The following is an 18,845-nucleotide window of genomic DNA, read 5'->3' as shown; positions in this document are numbered from 1 at the left end:
AAGCATTTTGGACTTTCCCCACCAAACTAGGGTTGGTCCGAATGGTTTGTGAACTGCGGCCATTGTTGAGAAGTGGAGGACCAGAAGTCCCTCTCTAACAGCACTGGGCCTCTCCCGACACCACCAATGGCTCCAGCACTGTTTGGGAATGAAATAAATGCAGCTCCAGCCAGAGATACCCACATCCCCACCATTGGCATACAGCAAGATCCCACAACCTCCAACACGCCAATGACCAAGTAATCTAGCTGTTGTACTGATTTTAGTTGAGGCAGAAAGTAATGGACAATGCTCCAGGCAGACGATCTTGGTGAATGGTGCCACAAGATCTTTTCAGCCGAGCCCCAACGGGATCCAGGGATCAGAAAGGTGATTCCTCCAGCACTGTGGCATTCCTTTTGTTACTCATTGATAGAACGGGGTAGCAGTGGCTGGGCCAGGACTTATTCCCCAGCGCTCACTGTATTCAAATTAAGAGTCAGACTGGGGAATTGGGCCACTTTGAGATGGGTCTGAACTCACATGTAGGCCTGATGGGGTAAGGATGGCAGATTTCCACACCTAAATGTCATGAGTGAACTAGATGAGTTTTTACAAAAATCAGTCATGGTTACTTGGTTCCTTTCTAGTCCAGACAATTACAAGACAACAACATTCCCCCAGCACTGACCCTCCGACAGTGCGGCGCTCCCTCAGCACTGACCCTCCGACAGTGCAGCACTCCCTCGGCACTGACCGTCCGACAGTGCCGACTCCCTCAACACTGACCCTGCGACAGTGTGGCGCTCCCTCAGCACTGACTCTCTGACAGTGTGGCATTCCCTCAGCACTGACCCTCTGACTGTGCCCACTCCCTCAGCGCTGACCCTCCGACAGTGCGGTGCTCCGTCAACACTGACTCTGCGACAGTGCGGCGTTCTCTCAGCACTGAACCTCTGACAGTGCGGCGCTCCCTCAGCACTGACCCTCCGACAGTGCGGCGCTCCCTCAGCACTGACCCTGTGACAGTGCCCGCTCCCTCAGCGCTGACCCTCTGACAGTGTGGCGCTCCCTCAGCACTGACCCTCCGACAGTGCGGCGCTCCCTCAACACTGACCCTGTGACAGTATGGCGCTCCCTCAGCACTGACCCTCCGACAGTGCCCGCTCCCTCAGCGCTGACCCTCTGACAGTGTGGCGCTCCTTTAGTAATGGATTGTCAGTGTGGATCAGGTTCTGAAATCTCTGCAGTGGAACGACATGTATCCAGACCCTGACGACCCATCATTCCCTTTGTAGGGGTGGGGCTAGTGCGTTGCGTAGTTTCTTGGGGTAAGGGGCAGAGGGTGAGAGTGAAAAAAGGAGGGCGTGTGAAGGAGAGGATAGGGAATGGGCGAGGTGAGAGTGGGGCAGGTGTATTTGAGAAGGGGTTGAAAATGGTGAAGGTGTTTAGGTTGGAGAGAGTGCGCCATTCAGAGGAGGTTTGTAATGGAGGAAATGGAACATCGCGAGGGAAGTGAAACAAGTCCTTAGCCCTAGTGTATGGCTAACAAATTCAGGAAGTGAAACACTTTGTTCAAAGCTATTGGTATATTGAATAAAAATGTTCGATCCCAGATTATGATTTTGTTATTTAATGTGCTTGCAACAAATATGCTGGTTTTTGCTAACTGGCTAACATTCTCATTGGCATCCCAGAAAGAGAAATCACAGTGACAACAAAGCTATCCCATCACCTCCCACTGCAGGATTGCAACTAAATTAGCTCCTATAAAGCACTTACTGTTTTTGGTTAAAATAGTATCAGAGATAATGGGAACTGCAGATGCTGGAGAATTCCAAGATAATAAAATGTGAGGCTGGATGAACACAGCAGGCCAAGCAGCATCTCAGGAGCACAAAAGCTGACGTTTCGGGCCTAGCTCTCTGATGAAGGGTCTAGGCCCGAAACGTCAGCTTTTGTGCTCCTGAGATGCTGCTTGGCCTGCTGTGTTCATCCAGCCTCACATTTTATTATACTGTTTTTGGTTTATGTCTCTCCAAGTAATTATTGCCCCAGATTTTTCTCTCATTCTGTTTTGCAGGATGCAAGCCATTAAACAATGAGCTGTCAGAAATGCACAAAGAACCAAGCAATATCATTTACTCCTGCTGTCTGCAAACCAGCATTGTGTCCCTCACCAGGATCCAGATTACGACAAAACGAGAGTGAGAGAGAAGTTAAACCACAAAGTGTTCCTGCGGTGGGAGCCCGGCTCCCTCTTGCTGAGTGACTCAGTGAAATGTCGACTCATTTCAGCTGTTCATGCTGTTTCCTGGCAACAATTACCAGTCTGACCTGCATTGACCCTCGGACAGTGCCCTCTCCCTCAGCACTGACCCTCCGACAGTGCGGTTCTCCCTCAGAACTGACCCTCTGACAGTGTGGCAATCCATCAGGGGCATATTATTGAAGGGTAAATGCCAGCCACAGCTGACAAACACTAAATCATTTGCATCGATTTGTATTTAATTGAGCATGACTGAATTGAAAATAAAGACAGACTGCATGTTAATATTGCAGCATCATTTACTTTGACTGAACTTGTAACAAAACAGTTCAGGCAGACACAGTCAGGAGTAAGGAAGTGTTAACAGTAATCCCCTTACCAGAAATCTTTATAATTGTGGCACAGCCCTCATGTCTAGCGTTGTTTCATCCACATACATCACTGGTGTAGGAAAAGTCATCAAGCACTTCCTACTGGGTTATCAGGTCGCCAATGAATTCACCACACTTAAATGTCATCGCCTTCACAAAAGTCATGCAAAAGATTTGTGTATTCTATCATCATGTTACTGGGGACTGTGTTTTGTGTTGAAGGAGAGAGAGAAGAGGAAACACACAATTCCGGTATCTGATTTCTCACCTGATGTGGTTTTTTAGAAAAATAAATTAACTCTTGCATTTCCCAGCTTTTACATGTTCATATACTCTCTTAGGGCTGTTTCAAAAGAGGCAGTCAGTTTGCAAAAATACTATTTGGAAACTTCTTGAATTCCCCGTGATGTGGAAATAACAAGTCAAGTATCTTTCCCGTCACTATAATGTGTTCAGTGTAACTGTGTTTCTAAACTGGGTGGGATGGGGATTATCACATGGTACATCACTGAATGCAGCCCATCACCAGGTCCACACTCCTGTCTGGTCAATCTCCATTACCTACTCCAGATGGCTAGCTTCCTGAGGCTTTTAGCTGACTCACTGCGCGCGCACACACACACACACACACACACACACGCACACTCGCACACACACACGCACACACACACACACATACATGCATGCATGCACACACACACACATACATGCATGCACGCACACACATACATGCATGCACACACACACACATACATGCATGCACGCACACACACACATACATGCATGCATGCACGCACACACACAAACGCACACAGACACACACACACAGACGCATACCCGTACACAGACATGCACACACACACACTGATACACACACACACACTTTGGACTTGCCAAAGCCAATTCACAGCACAATGTCTATGTCTAACCCTAAGTCAGATGTGGCTAGTTGGAAATAAAGAAGTGGCCAATCACCACACTAATCAGTGAGTGAGAAGTTACTGATTTCAGTCCTGACTCATATGAGCTTCAACCTAACTGGGTTAGTTACGAAGAGAGTGAGTTAGAAAGTAGAGTGTGTGAATCTCCTTCAGTCATTGCAACTGGTTCACTCCCTCAGTCACTGAATGGTGGGCAATGTTTATTAAAGGAAACTACATGGTCACCTGCACTTCTCCGTATCAAGAGGGAGGTAATTTGACACAGGGCTAAAACTGCCTACCTTTCCTCACCTGGTGCTGTACTGGGCAATACTGCAGTCTGGGTCTTTAGCAACAGAAGGGACAGAGAATCAAGATTGTTCTACAGCCTGCAGGAATTAAAAATTCATCTACCAGCACACTACTGCAGACAAGACCTGGGAGAAAAACTGTTGAGGCATTAAAAGTCAGTGTGTATGTTTTCTTTCCACCTCTTAATTATAAAGTATTTGAGACAGAATGAAAAGGCAATTTGATTGACCATCCAATCAGATATTGAGAGCTTGTTCCCTTTCCAATTTTTAATCCATTAATTCTTGAGATGTGGGCCAGCATTTATTACCCGTCACTAATTTCCCCTTGAGAAGGTGGTGGTGAGCTGCCTTCTTGAACTGCTGCAGTCCCTGGGGTGAAGGAGCTGCAGTCCCTGGGGCGAAGGAGCTGCAGTCCTTGGGGCGAAGGAGCTGCAGTCCCTGGGGCGACGGAGCTGCAGTCCCTGGGGCGAAGGAGCTGCAGTCCTTGGGGCGAAGGAGCTGCAGTCCCTGGGGTGAAGGAGCTGCAGTCCCTGGGGCGAAGGAGCTGCAGTCCTTAGGGCGAAGGAACTGCAGTCCCTGGGGCGAAGAAACTGCAGTCCCTGGGGCGAAGGAGCTGCAGTCCTTGGGGCGAAGGAGCTGCAGTCCCTGGGGCGAAGGAACTGCAGTCCCTGGGGCGAAGGAGCTGCAGTCCCTGGGGCGAAAGAGTTGCAGTTCCTGGGGTGAAGGAGCTCCCACAAAGCTGCTATGGAGGGAGTTCACAGATTTTGACCCAGGGACACTGAAGAAACAGCAATATATTTCCAAGTTGGTACGGTGAGTGGCTTAGAGGGGAGTATGCAGGGGGTGGGTGTTCCCAGGTACCTGCTACCCTTGTCCCACTGGATGGAAGGGGTCATGTTTTTGTAAGGTGTTGAGTGGGTACATTGCGAATGTCTGTGTGAAAGCGAGGTCCCACGATAGCATGATCAATGGCAGATGCATGCGGAGGTGGCTGGAAGAAGGTGATCATGTGATGAAATCTCCAGAGAATAGGTAAATATATCAGAGGCCCTTTACTTAGCTGTCACTCGGAATAAGTGGGTTACAGATTCCCAGCAGCATTTTTTGTTACTTTCCATTTAAAAGAAAGCGAGGTGAGACTTTGATTTAAGCATGTGATATTGCATGGTCTTGACAAGGAGAGAGAAAACATGATTCCCCTTGTGGGCCAAAGGTGGCACCGTGGCTTAGTGGTTAGGACTGCTGCCTCACAGCGCCAGGAACCCAGGTTCAGTGCCAGCCTCCGGGGGACGGCCCACATGGAGTATGCACATTCTCCCTGTGTCTGTACGGTTTGCTCCAGTTTCCTCCCATTGTCCAAAGGTGTGCAGGTTAGGTGGATTGGCCAGGCTAAAATTGCCTGTAGTGTTCAGGGAGGTAGAGGGTGTATGTTAAGTGGGTCATGGGGGATGGGACTGGGTGGGATGCTCTGAGGTTTGGTGTGGACTGGTTGGGCCGAAGGGCCTGTTTCCACACTGTAGGGCTTCTATGACCAAGGGGACAATGATTTACAAACAGAGGTTCCCCTTTTAGCATGGAGATGAAGATTATTTTTCTCTCAGAAGTTTGTGTGATTTCTGAACTCTATCTTCGTAGGCAGCGGAAATGGGACCTTGAATCTTTGTAATGCGGAGGTGAATAGATTGTGAGGCAACATTATCAGAGTAGGTGGGTAACATGGGAAATTAAAACACAAACATAGCAGCTGTAATGGAGTTGAATGGTGGAGAAGATTTGGGCCGAATGGCCTGCTTGTGCTCCTGTTCTTTATGTTTGCATTGTATTAGATCAGTGATCCAGAAACTGGGACAATTAACCTGGAGACCTGGGTTGCTGGAGGGTCTTCAATTCAATTACAGGAAGGCAGTGGGCTGGCGGTATTATCACAGGACTGTTAATCCATGAACGCAGAAACTTTCTGGGAACCCGGGTGTGAGTCCTGCCACAGCAGATGGTGGAATTTAACGTCAATAAAGATATCTGGGTGACCACGACCCGACTTTCGAAGGAAACCGATCTGATTCACTTAGGGAAGGAGACTGCTGTCCTGATCTGTTCTGACCTAAATGTGACTCCAGTCCCTATTAACTGCCCTCTGGGCAACTAGGGATGGGGAAGAAATGCTAGCACAGAAAGTGAAGCCCACATCCTATGAATGAATAAAATAAAACTAAATAATGTTTGGCAAAAACCTGACAAGTGTTGGGAATGGTAACTAAGCAACCGAAAAGGTGACCATGAAAATTGACCATGAAAATTACCCATGTATTTTTTTCCCTGAAGGAAATCTGCCTTCCTTACCCAGTCTGACAGTGACATTCCAAGGACCTGTGACTGTACTGTGAAATGATCGAGCAGGTCACTCGATTGTACTTAAGATGGAAGCTCATTCCCACCCTCATGAGGTTAAAACTTGCTTTTCTATGACGCCTTTCACAACCTCAGATTATTTCAAAGTGCTTCCCGGTAAATGAATTATGTTGTGAAGTACAGTCCTTTTTGCGAAACTTGGCAGTGAGTTACACACAGCAAAATCCTACAAATGGCCTTGAGACCAGGCGCAGTAATTTGTAGCTTGAGCAATAGTATTTCTGGTTTCCCACATCCTTTCCATCACCAGTGAAAGGAAACAGGCAGAAAGGTTCTTGAGAATAAAACAAGAATCATTGAGCCAAGGTAACAAAGTGTGAAGCTGGATGAACACAGCAGGCCAAGCAGCATCTCAGGAGCACAAAAGCTGATGTTTCGGGCCTAGACCCTTCATCAGAGAGGGGGATGGGGAGAGGGTTCTGAAATAACCTCTAACCCTCCTCCCTCCGGACCAACCTCAGGGAATCTCTCTCACACTGCAACTCTCTTGTACCTGTCCGTCTTCCCTGGACTGACCTATCCCCTCCCTACCTCCCCACCTATACTCTCCTCTCCACCTATCTTCTTTTCTCTCCATCTTCGGTCCGCCTCCCCCTCTCTCCCTATTTATTCCAGAACCATCTCCCCATCCCCCTCTCTGATGAAGGGTCGAGGCCCAAAACGTCAGCTTTTGTGCTCCTGAGATGCTGCTTGGCCTGCTGTGTTCATCCAGCACCACACTTTGTTATCTTCGATTCTCCAGCTTCTGCAGTTCCCATTGTCATTGAGCCAGGGCTTTGGTGACCAGCCCTCAGCCCTGCAGTCACTGCCTGGCCTTTCCAATCCCATCCTGCCTGAGTAGTGCTACTGCCCAGAAGAAATTGAAGTCAGTTTGATAACTTGCACTGCAATTGTTGTTATTCTGGCACCTTAGTGCCTTGTTGAACCACACAGCAGACAGCAGCGTGTTTATGGGAGTCATTGGTTATCTGTTAATTCCCATCACCCACTGTCAGCATTACCAACTCAGTGCTCCCTGAGGTTTCATCACATGACTCATGCTTCAGCCACCCTGAACCCTCACACCTCTGTCATTGTTTGCCTGACATGTCCATCTTCATGGGGCTCCAACTCCGCAGCCAATCAGATTGTAAATAGATTTTTCCTTTCCTGGTTGGATGATTCCTGCCAATTAATTTATTCTTTCATGAAAGTATGTGTGGTCTGTCTCTGAGCCAAGTGCCTTGCTCCACCAGATGACAATTAAGAGATTCTTTATAATTCATTCATGGAATGAGGGCATTTATTGCCCATCCCAGATGGCAATTATGAGTCAACCGAATTGCTGTGGGTCTGGAGTCACATGTAGACCAGACCAGGTAAGGATGACAGTTTCCTTCTCTAAAAGACATTAGTGAACCAGGTTGGTTTTTCCCGAACAATCTATTTGTGGTCATTTTTTATTTAGTTCAAATTCCACCATCTGCCGGGGTCGGATTTGAACGCAGGGCCCAGATCATGACCTGGGTCTCTGGATAACCAGCCCAGTGATAATACCACTCGGTCATTGCCTCCCCTTTTTGTAGTGACAGTGAACCACATTCTCGCAGCTGTTATCACTGAGACTAGATTTGTATTTCAGATTTTTATGAAGGGCATTTAAAATTCCACCGGCTTCCACTGGGATTCGAACCCATGTCTCCCAAGCTTTATCCAGGGCTACTAGACACCTAGTCCAGTGACATCACCATTACCTCACCACGTCCCAATCTTCCAGAATGACAAAGCGCTTTTCCCAACCGCCCCATTTTAACAACTAACAAGCACAATCTTCAAAAAAACATAATTAAAATAAACATTTTTAAATGCTTCCAGTCTAGTGTCCTCGATATTCATCTCAGATTCCTGGAAAGTCCAGGGCAGTCCTGTAGGATAAACAATCCTGGAGTGTGTGTTGAAGGATAATGAAGATTTGGCAGCAAGACCCGGACTTACTCGCGCGCACACACACGCACACACACACGCATATACACACACACACAGCTCTGAGGTTAAACAGCTTTTGCAATTGAGCGATGTGACTGTCCAGGAGGCTGCCTTGCTGGGCCGGTGTTTATCTCACCCAGTCGCACTTCCTCTTCCTGTTTCTCAGGTTTAATCTCCTTCAGCAGGGGCAGCATTGTCCGCCAGCTCCTCTCTGTTACAGGGCAAGAAATAGTAAAGGTTCAACGGTGAAGAAATGGGGTGAGCAGTACAGGTTTCCCAATGTTTAAGACCACAGGTTTCCCATGACATGGGAAGCTGGATAAAAATATGAGATGAGAAGGTTTGGGTGTTAGGGTGGGGTCTAGCAAGGTGAGAGGAGACTCGGGTTGAGCAGAAATATGTTCGGAAATGTCAGGCTGAATGGCCTGTTTTGTTGCTGATCATTTTGCGTATTGTTATGCTACATTCCAGGAGAATGGGTGGTCAGAGTGTATCTGTCCTTCCATTTGATTCACTGGGCAAAGTTAACATTGCCCCTCATTGACTGTCACATCCTCTCTGGATGTGTTAACCTTTCTTTTAATCAGTCTGGGACGCAGGCATTGTTAGCGAGCACAGCATTTATTACCCATCCCTTAACTGTTCCTGAGCAAGTCATGTTCAGCTGCCTACATCTGAGTAGCTTGCCACATCATTTCACAGGGCTGTTAAGAATCTACCACATTGCTGTGGGCCTGGAATCACAACTAAACCAGACCAGGTAAAAATGGCAGATTTCCTTCACTGAGAGGCATGAGTGAACCAGATGGGTCATTGGATCAATGATGTATAAGGTCAAAGCATTGGTCCCATCCCTTCCCTCTGGTACAGTTACTCTATCAGAGCCCCTTCCCCCTGGTACAGTCACTCTATCAGAGCCCTTTTCCCTCTGGTACTGTTACTCTATCAGAGCTCCTTCCCCCGGTACAGTCACTCTACCAGAGCCCCTTCCCTCTGGTACAGTCACTCTATCAGAGCCCCTTCCCCCTGGTACAGTCACTCTATCAGAGCCCTTTTCCCTCTGGTACAGTCATTCTACCAGAGCCCCTTCCCTCTGGTACAGTCACTCTATCAGAGCCCTTTTCCCTCTGGTACAGTCATTCTACCAGAGCCCTTTTCCCTCTGGTACAGTCACTCTATCAGAGCCCCCTCCCTCTGGTACTGTCACTCTACCAGAGCCCCTTCCCTCTGGTACAGTCACTCTACCAGAGCCCCTTCCCTCTGGTACAGTCACTCTATCAGAGCTTCTCACTGCCTGAGATTGTGATGAATGCAGAATCCTCGCTGGTAACTTGCTGCTTCTGTTAGTGTAAGCTGGATGAACAGTTAGGGAGAGGCGATTCGGGGAAATAGTGACTGGATGAGATGGAGAGAGGCTGGGAGAAGACATAAGAGATCAGAAACACTGTGACAATCCTGTTCGCAGCTGAGCTACAAATTCAGTCTCATTCTATGTGAGTACTGGGTCGGGGAGAAGCAAGAGACTTGACCAATGAATGCACAGTACACGGACAGCCTTAAGGAGTAGGAGTGGTTGGAACATTGATCCATCATCCTAACAGTGCGGGTGGGAATCTATGACATTCTGATATTAAATAGCTGGTTTGCTTACCTCGGCGAGGTGTTCGCCCTCTGCTCCCTGTTGTCCGTCTGATGACTTCAGAGTTTCCTGGTTCCTCATTGATGAGGCCAAGGTTTGTGTTCCACTTTGTCCAGTTAACCTCATCGACCCTGTGCAGGATGGTGTGGGACAGTGTCCTATCATTGCTGACATTCCATCTCTCGTCCTCCCTCCCTCCCCAGCGCCACAATGAACTGTAAACTGTGAAGGTCGGTGTCAACTATAGTCAACATATAAGCAATTCTAAATATAATGACAATGTGATTACACACTGCTGTTGATTACTTATTGAGGGTGGATCAAAGGAACCTTTAAGAACAAATATTAATCCTGGAAGATGACTATAAAAAGATTTACAGTTCTATAGTATTGTTTGAAACTGACTTTGATGAACTTTGTTTTAATTTTTGTTATTAATTCATTTATGGCTTGTGGATGTGTCTGGCTGGACCCAGCATTCATTGCCCTGTCCCTAATTACCCCTTGGGAAGGTGGGGGTGAACTGCCTTCTTGAACTGCTGCAGCCCATGTGCTGTGGGTTGACCCACAATGCCCTTACGGAGGGAATTCCAGGATTTTGGCCTAGCATAGTGAAGGAATGGTGATATATTTCCAAGTCGGGATGGTGAGTTGTCTGGAAGGGAACTTGCAGGGGATTCCCATGTATCTGCTGCCCTTGTCCTTCTAGACGGAAGTGGTTGTGGGTTTGAAGCTGCTGCCTGCAGGTCTTTGGTGAGGTTCTGCAGTGCATCTTGTAGATAGAAGCAGCAGTGTGTATGGGATGTTGGTGGTGGGGGGAGTGGGATGTTTGTGGATGTGGTGCCAATCAAGCAGCTGCTTTGTCCTGGATGGTGTCAAGCTTCTTGAGCATTATTGGAGCTACACACATGGGGGCAAGTGGGGAGTATTCCATCACAGTGCAAGGGTTATGGAGTCAAGCTGAAAATTGGAGTTAAGTTACAGATCAGTCATGATTTAACTGAATGCCAGAATAGATTCACGCTCCTTTAAGAAAGTAGAACTTGTATTGATGTAAAAACCAAAAGGACTGCTGATTGCTGTAAATCAGGAACAATAACAGAAGTTGCTGAAAAAGCTCAGCAGGTCTGGCAGCATCTGTGAAGGAAAATCAGAGTTAATGTTTCTGTTCGAGTGAACCTTCCTCAGAACAGACCCAAAACATTCACTCTGATTTTTCTTCACACACACTGCCAGACCTGCTAAGCTTTTCCAGCAAATTCTGCTTTTGTTCCTTGCGTTGATGACCTCAGGATATTCCAAAATGCTTTAGTACTCACTCGTACTTTTGAAGCCTAGTCACTGCTAACGTAGGGAGGGGGCAGCCAATTTGTTCACAGAAAGCTCCTACAAACAGCAGGATGACGATGACCTGAGAACCTACAACTTTGTTAATGTCGATAAAAGGATAAATCTGGGCCCGGTCAGCAGGGAGAACACATCTGCTTCTTTTTGAAATAGTGCGACATAATCCTTTACAAACTCTCAAAGGGAAAATCGGGCCCTCAGTTTAACATCTTGTGTAAAAGAAGGCATTTCAGGCAATGTATCACTTCTCTCATTCTGCACTCCAGGATGAATCTAGTTAAATCATGAACAAACATTTTACTCTGAAGTGAGAGTCAGACCACATGAGTTACTGCCAACCCACTAATACATTCAGGACTGAAACATTCTGGACACCGAGGAGTTTCTCAGGCTTGAAGTTAGTTTTGCAGCAGAATGTGGATCTCCCCAGCAAGACAAAATGATCAATTTAGGGAATTCTTTATAAAGTGAGTTCAGAAATGAAAGAAGGCAGATGGAGTTCAATCAAGGTAAATGTGAGGTATTGCACTTTGATACAACAAACAAAGGGTAGGGCTTATATAATTAATGGTAGGGCCTTGGGTAGTGTTGTAGAACAGAGGGACCTAGGCGTGCAGGTACGTAATTGTTTGAAGTTTGTGTCGTATAAAGACAGGAAGGTTAAAAGGCATTTGGCATACTTACCTTTATTGCTCAATCCTTGGAGCAGAGGAGTTGGGACATCATGTTGAAATTGTACGGCACATTGCTGAAGCCTCTTCTGGAATACTGTGTCCAGTTCTGGTTGCCCGGTTATAGGAGGACTATTATTAATTTTGGTAGAGTTCAGAAGAGATTTACCAGAGTGTTGCTGGGTGTGGAAGGTTTGAATTACGAGGAAAGGCTGGATAGGCTGGGACTTTTTTCACTGGGGCATAGGAGATTCAAAGGTGACCTTATAGAAGTTTATAAAATAATGAGGGGTATAGATAGACTCAATGGTAGTTGTCTTTCCTCTAGGATGGAGGATTTCAAAACAAGGGAGTATGTTTTCAAGGTGAGAGGAGAGAAACTTAAAAAACGACATGAGAGGCACACCTTTTACACAGATGGTCGTTCACATGTGGAATGAACTTCCTGAGGAAGTGGTGAATGTGGGGACAATTACAACATTTGAAAGACATTTGGGCAGGTACATGAATTGGAAAGATTTGGAGGGATATGAGCCAGGAGCAGGCAGGTGGGAAAAGTTTAGTATGGTGTTAGATTTGGCACGGCCTGGTTCAGTCAAAGAGTGTCTAGCCACGTTTTTATGACTCAACTTGTGATAGTTGTAGCCAATTTGGACCGTGGATGACATTAAAGTCTTCCTCCAGGTGATGAAATGCTTCCTCACAGACCACCATTTGGAGCCTGCCAAGTGATAGCAATTGTTGTGGTCTGCACTAAAATGTTTGGAGTGAAAGTTGGAATTTCTTGCCACATAGCTTGATTCCAGCCTACCTGAAGCACCATCTCAGGTCTTCTGTTTCATCAGAGAGCAGGCCCACAGTGACAGGCTCCCCTGAATGAAACCTGGCTCTCAGACACCGGGGAAGACTTTTCTCCAAATCCAGAATTGTAATAGCTCGCTGGAAAAAATGTCAGATGTGACAGGGAAGATACAGAAGAATTAAATGCACATTATTAGTTTAAACTTGCAACAACACAAGTGAGATTATAATAACTTCAGAGATATGGAAAAGACAAATTAGAACCATTTCTTTGTGACTTGGATTGAGTCAAAAATTGGTTCTTTACTCTGCATGTAACCATGTGCTGTCCCTGTCTTGGGAGACATAATGAAGACAGTGTAAAGGGAGCTTTACTCTGTATCTGAGCCCACACTCTCCCTTGTCCTGGGAGTGTTTGATGGGGAAGGTGTAGAGCGAGCTTTACTCTGTATCTAACACCATGCGGTTTCTGTCCTGGAAGTGTTTGATGGGGACAATATTGTGTGACCTTTTATCTGCACCTAACCCCGCGCTGTCCCTGTCCTGGGAGTGTTTGATGGGGGACGGAGTAGAGGGAGCTTTACTCTGTATCTAACATTGTGCTGTCCCTGTCCCTGGGAGTGTTTAGTGAGGGACAGTGTTGCGGGAGCTTTACTCTGTATTTAACCCCATGCTGCCCCTGTCCTGGGAGTGTTTAATCACAATGCTATAGAAAGACCTTTCGCCTGTATCTAATCTGTTTGTTTCAGAAGAGTGGAAGGAATTTAGATGCATGTATCTGCTTACCTGCAGGTTCCACACACTCTTACTGTCCTCGGAGATTTTTTCCACCGTCTTGCTCATCAATGCAATCAACATATTGAGAAGGAGGATATATGTCAGGATGACATAAGATATCAGCAGGAAGATGAAAACCTCTTTAAATCTGTAGTTCTCGGTGAACTCCAGATCTCCCATCCCGATAGTGAACCGGAAAAGCTCTAAGAAGGTTGTTTTAAAATTCTTGTACGTAGTTTCCTTGTCACATCGTGGCTTGGTGTTATTGTAAACACGGTCTTCAATAAGCACCACCAGAGCTGAATGGAGAAAGTCAGAGGGTTGAGTGGATTGCCTTAAGGACATATTCACATTGGAAGCAATTCAGAGAAGATTCGTCTCTTATTTTTTGGCTTCTCATGCGGAATGGATGAGGGGGCCTACGTAGTTGTGATTTGAACAATGAGAGGTGACTTTATTGAAACAGATGTGTGTCAGAGGGGATTTGACGGGATGGATTCTCAGGATGATTCACCTCAGGGGATCTGAAATGAGGGCACATGGTTTAGAGATAATTTGAAGATGAGGACATTTGTCTATCACAATCATGAATCTTTCTTTTCCCCAGTGATGACTGGCTCATTGAGCTTACTCATGGCTTAGTAAGACATATTTGATCAACAAAGGAGCCAAGGGTATGGAGACAGTCAGGAAAGTGGAGTTGGGGCCTCAAATAAAGCAGCCCTGGTTTATTCAATGGAGGAGGTAGCTCAAAGGGCCGAATGGCTTCCTCTGCTCATCTTTTTACATTGCAAGTTGCTTGTATCCTGTAACTGTTATCATCTAACATTGTCTGTTATGAGGAGAGATTGGGGAGTTTAGGCCTATACTGGCTGGAGTTTAGAAGAATGAGAGGAGATCTAAATGAAGTATGCAAGATGCTACAGGGATTGACAAAGTAGATGCAAATGTTTCCTCATGTGGGACAATCTAGAATGAAAGGTCGTGGTCTTAGGCTAAGGGGTAGCAGATTTAAAACAGAGATGACGAGGAATTACTTTCTCTCAAAGGTTCATGAATCGATTGAATTCACTATCGCAGAGAGTGGTAGATGCTGGGACAGTGAATACGTTTGAGGAGAAGATAGACAGGTGTTTAATTAGCAATGGGTTGCAGGGTCGTGGCGGGTGACCAATAAGTGGAGTTGAGGCCAAGACGAGATCAACCATGATCGTATTAATTGGTAGAGTAGGCTTGAGGGGCTGAATGGCCTACTCTTGTTCATACTTATTATGTTCTCCTATTGAACCCTCCACCACTGGACACCACATTCCAACCAATTATAGCAGTGACCAAATCACCATGGCCAGTTGCAAAGTCGTTAGACTTTTCGTGTTCTGTTCGGAGGATTCTTGTCTTTGGGTCAAACAGCCATTTTTCCCAATCTCCAACAAGTAAATAAATGGATGCAGGAAAATAGAAAATCTCGCTTGATTTATTTGAATTCCCCTGGTTTCTCTTTTTTCCCCAGAGTCTGTCGGGTTCATTTTTGAATCCTGGAGACTGCGGAACAAACCTGGAGGGTTGGCAACCCCTTCTCCTCTATGCAGAGATGTTCAGATTACCACATAAACCTGTTCAATAGCAAACAAGATCCTTAGCTTTCACTAATGAAGAAACACAGAAACCACTAGATAGATCTCAGCCTGGAGTAACATGTCAAATTCTGGACAAAATTTGTGACCGGATCTTAAGATCTAGAGATCTAGCAGGTTTCCCAGTATGGTGCCAGGTCCAAGGGACTTGAGTGAATGTAATGTGACTGGAGAAGCTGGGATTTTTCTCCTTGGAACAGAAGATAATATGACAGAGTTGAAGGAGGTTTTTGAAATAATTGGGACCAACTAATTTCAATAACTGGAGGGTTAGTAGCCAGAGGCCACACATTGAAGGCAACTGGTCCTGGAGGCAGCATGGAGATAGGCGACTGGCAGCATGGGAGCAGTGAATGTGCTGTTGCTACGCTGGCATCATGCCTTGCAGTTGACAACAGTCCACATTAACCACTCTGATTGAGTGACTTAGCCACTTCCTTCAACAGAGAGAGGGAGAATGAAATGCAGTAAAACTCACCAGCTCCAAACCCAAAGAGGAAGACCACATACACAAGCAGAAAACTCATAATATCTGTTAGGAAAATCTGTAATAAACACATGGAACGCAGATTAATCAATGAATGCAAACAACATTTGAAATGTTCACTCATGTTCCTGTTCACAAACATATGGGAAATGTGTATATACTCACATCTTGGAACAAACACAACCTTTGCGTACCCATGCTCACGCATGCACGCACAGACGTGTACATGCAAACAAGTGTCCAAACATGTGCACACAAACATACACACAAACAGGTGCTCACACACATGTGCACACGAAAACATGCACATATACAAACATGTTCACATAAACACATAAATACACATGTTTACATGTGTAAACACGCACAGTGTTTACCCATATGTACATAATGCGATGCACTCTAAATGGAGTGCACATTACAGCTTTGCAAAGACCATTTGGTGTTTGTTCCGAGGGAGGCAAGAGCCACAGAATTACATTGGGTTGGGGACTTCAATCTCCGTCAGGCATGTCTCAGTAGCACTTCCACTGTCTGAGTCTGCCTGACACATCTGTTCCAGAGTGCAATCAATCAACACGAGAAAGTGGCTTCTGCCAGTTGCGGCCTCTTGCACATCCTGGGTTTAAATTATTTCATCACTGGCCACTATTCCCTCAGCTTCCTGTACATTCACTTTGAAATTTCCTTTTTAATCTATTCTATATCTCTATATCTATGTTGCTTAAATCCCAGTTCTTTGACCAAGCATTTAGACACCTGTCCTAATGTCTCTGAGTCTGTCTAGGTGTCGAATTATAGTTTGATAACAACCCTATGAAGGACTTGGTGAAGGAGGTTCTCTAAATGTAACTTCTTGCTGTTGTAATTTTTTAAATTAGATTCCCTACCGTGTGGAAACAGGCCCTTCGGCCCAACAAGTCCACACCACCCCTTGAAGCATTCCACCTAGACCCATTCCCCTATAATACTGCACTTACTTTCTGCATCATGACACTATAGATGCCCATTCGCTGGAATCCGCGTGTGTAATAGAGTAGATTGATCCAGCCTATTGCCAGCCCGGTCACCATAAATCCAACATACTCTTCTCGTCCAACTACATACAGCACAGAAGAGCCCAGGAGCAGCACTGCCTGAAGAAAGCTGCAAAATGAAAGAAACATATGCACTCTTTCTGAAAACATTGTGTTGAACGAGTGAGTGTTTAATGCTGTGATTGCACACCTTCCCCTGGCCAGTAAAGGTGTAGAAAAGTGACACCCCTCAGCTGGGAGTGCTATTCACCCAATAGTGGCTCTGTGGAAACAGGAGGCAGCGATTAGGCCCCAGTTACCAGACTCCCAGATCTGCTGATGACACAGGGTCAAGACCAGGAAGAAGCCCTGCTCATCCCCCAGATCAACAGGAAACCTGGAGATTCTTCTGACTTCTGTTTTCACACATTGTCCCTTCCCCAGCCTCCAATCCCAGCACACTCCTCTGCATTATTCTTTTTCCACAAAGATACCACGGCCTGTCTTCAACTTTGTTTTTATTCATTCACAGGACGAGGGCATCGCTGATCCGGCAGCATTTACTGCCTATCCCTAATTGTCCCAGAGGGGAGTTAAGAGACAACCACATTGCTGTGGGTCTGGAGTCACATGTAGGCCAGACCGGGTAAGGATGGCAGTTTCCTTCCCTAAAGGACATTAGTGAACCTGACGGGATTTTCCAACAATCAACAATGAATTTGTGGTCACTGTTAGACTCTGTAATTCCAGATATTTATTGAATTCAAATTCCACCATCTGCTCAAACCCAGATCCCCAAGACATTACTTGAGTCTTCGGATTAATAGTCCAGCCACAATACCACTAGGCTATCACCTCCCCATTTTATTCACCAGAATGATACCAGGACTCAATGTGTTAAAATTATGAGGACAGATTGCAGAAACTGGACCAGTATTCAAAAAAAGCCAAAGAACAGCGGATGCTGGAAATCAGAAACACTGTTCTGGAGAAGGGTCACTGGCCCTGAAACATTAACTCTGCTTTCACTCCAGAGATGCTGCCAAACCCTTTGGATTAGAATTCACTTGTGTACAGAATAGTTAGGAATGAGCAGAGATTGTGAATGATAGAGCCATAGAGTCAAACAGCACAGAAACAGACCCTTTGGTCCAACATGCCAATCAGATATCCTAAACTCATCTAGTCCCGTTTGTCAGCATTTGGCTCAGATTCCTCTAACTCTTCCTATTCATTGATCCTTCTAGATGCCTTTTAAGTGTACCAGCCTCCACCACTTCCGCTGCCAGCTTGTTGCAAACTCTACCCCAACCTCTGTGTGAAAAAAGTTGCTTCTGTCCCTTTAAATCTGTCCCCTCTCACCTTAAACCTCTGCCCTACTTTTGGATACCCCTACCGTGGGCAAAAGACCTTGGCTATTCACCCTACCCACGCCCCTCATGGTTTTATAAACCTCTATAAGGTCACTCCTCAATCTCCGATGCTCTAGGGTAAATAGCCCCAGCCTATTCAGCCTCTCCCTGTAGCTCAAATCCTCCAATTCTGGCCACATCCTTGTAAATCTTTTCTGACCCTTTCAAGTTTCACAACATCTTCCTTATAGCAGGAAGACCAGAATTGAGCACAGTATTCTAAAAGGGGACCAAATAATGTCCTGTACAGCTAATACAATGACATTCCACTCCGAGACACAATGCACTGACCAATAAATGCAAATGGATCAAACACCACCTTCACTATCCTGTCTACCTCTGATTCTGCTTTTAAGGAACTATGACCCTGCACTCCTAGGTCACTTTGTTCAGTAACACTCCCCAGGACCTTGCAATTAAGTGTATAAGTCCTGCCCTGATTTGCCTTTCCAAAATGTGGCATCTCACATTTATCTAAATTAAACTCTATCTGCTGCTCCTCGGCCCATCGGCCCATCTGTTCAAAGCCCTGTTGTACTCTGAGATGACCTTCCTGGCTGTCCACTACACGTCCTATTTTGGTGTCATCTGCAAACTGACTAACTAAACCTCCTATGTTCACATCCAAATCATTCATTTAAAAGACAAAAAGCAGTGGACACAGCACCAATCCTTGTGGCACACTGCAAGTCACAGGTCTCCAGTCTGAAAGACAACCCTCCACCACTACCCTCTGTCTCCTACCAAGAAGCCAATTTTGTATCCAGTTGGCTAATGTTTAAAGGATTCAATGCAGATAAATTGAGAGAAATAGTTCCCTCTTGTTTACTGATG

General features: G+C 45.9%; 2 protein-coding genes across 7 annotated transcripts in view; both read right to left on the bottom strand.

Moving 5' to 3' along the window:
- LOC125464396 (transient receptor potential cation channel subfamily V member 3-like) overlaps window positions 1-3,248 on the bottom strand; it is a 51,538-nt gene extending 48,290 nt beyond the window's left edge. For 2 of the 6 annotated variants that reach the window (XM_059655422.1, XM_059655423.1), the window contains exon 1: window positions 2,628-3,246. The gene's annotated coding sequence lies outside the window, so the exon portion shown is untranslated. Of the gene's footprint in view, window positions 1-2,627 lie in introns of all 6 variants that reach the window. The other 4 variants (XM_059655425.1, XM_059655426.1, XM_059655427.1 and 1 more) reach the window with 3 other exon arrangements.
- Window positions 3,249-7,901: 4,653 nt separating this feature from the next.
- LOC125464555 (transient receptor potential cation channel subfamily V member 1) overlaps window positions 7,902-18,845 on the bottom strand; it is a 48,675-nt gene continuing 37,731 nt past the window's right edge. Inside the window, exons 11-16 of the mRNA XM_048557064.2 lie at window positions 16,564-16,729; window positions 15,575-15,641; window positions 13,472-13,761; window positions 12,696-12,823; window positions 9,879-9,997; window positions 7,902-8,438 (exon numbers count right to left, since the gene is read on the bottom strand). Of these exons, the coding sequence (XP_048413021.2) occupies window positions 8,293-8,438; window positions 9,879-9,997; window positions 12,696-12,823; window positions 13,472-13,761; window positions 15,575-15,641; window positions 16,564-16,729 (916 nt within the window). The 3' untranslated portion in view covers window positions 7,902-8,292. The remainder of the gene's footprint in view (window positions 8,439-9,878; window positions 9,998-12,695; window positions 12,824-13,471; window positions 13,762-15,574; window positions 15,642-16,563; window positions 16,730-18,845) is intronic.

This window comes from Stegostoma tigrinum, chromosome 27 (assembly GCF_030684315.1).
Source record: "Stegostoma tigrinum isolate sSteTig4 chromosome 27, sSteTig4.hap1, whole genome shotgun sequence".
Taxonomy (NCBI): Eukaryota; Metazoa; Chordata; class Chondrichthyes; order Orectolobiformes; family Stegostomatidae; genus Stegostoma; species Stegostoma tigrinum.
Note: the sequence above shows the minus strand (reverse complement) of the source record. Positions and strands in the feature narration are given on the sequence as shown.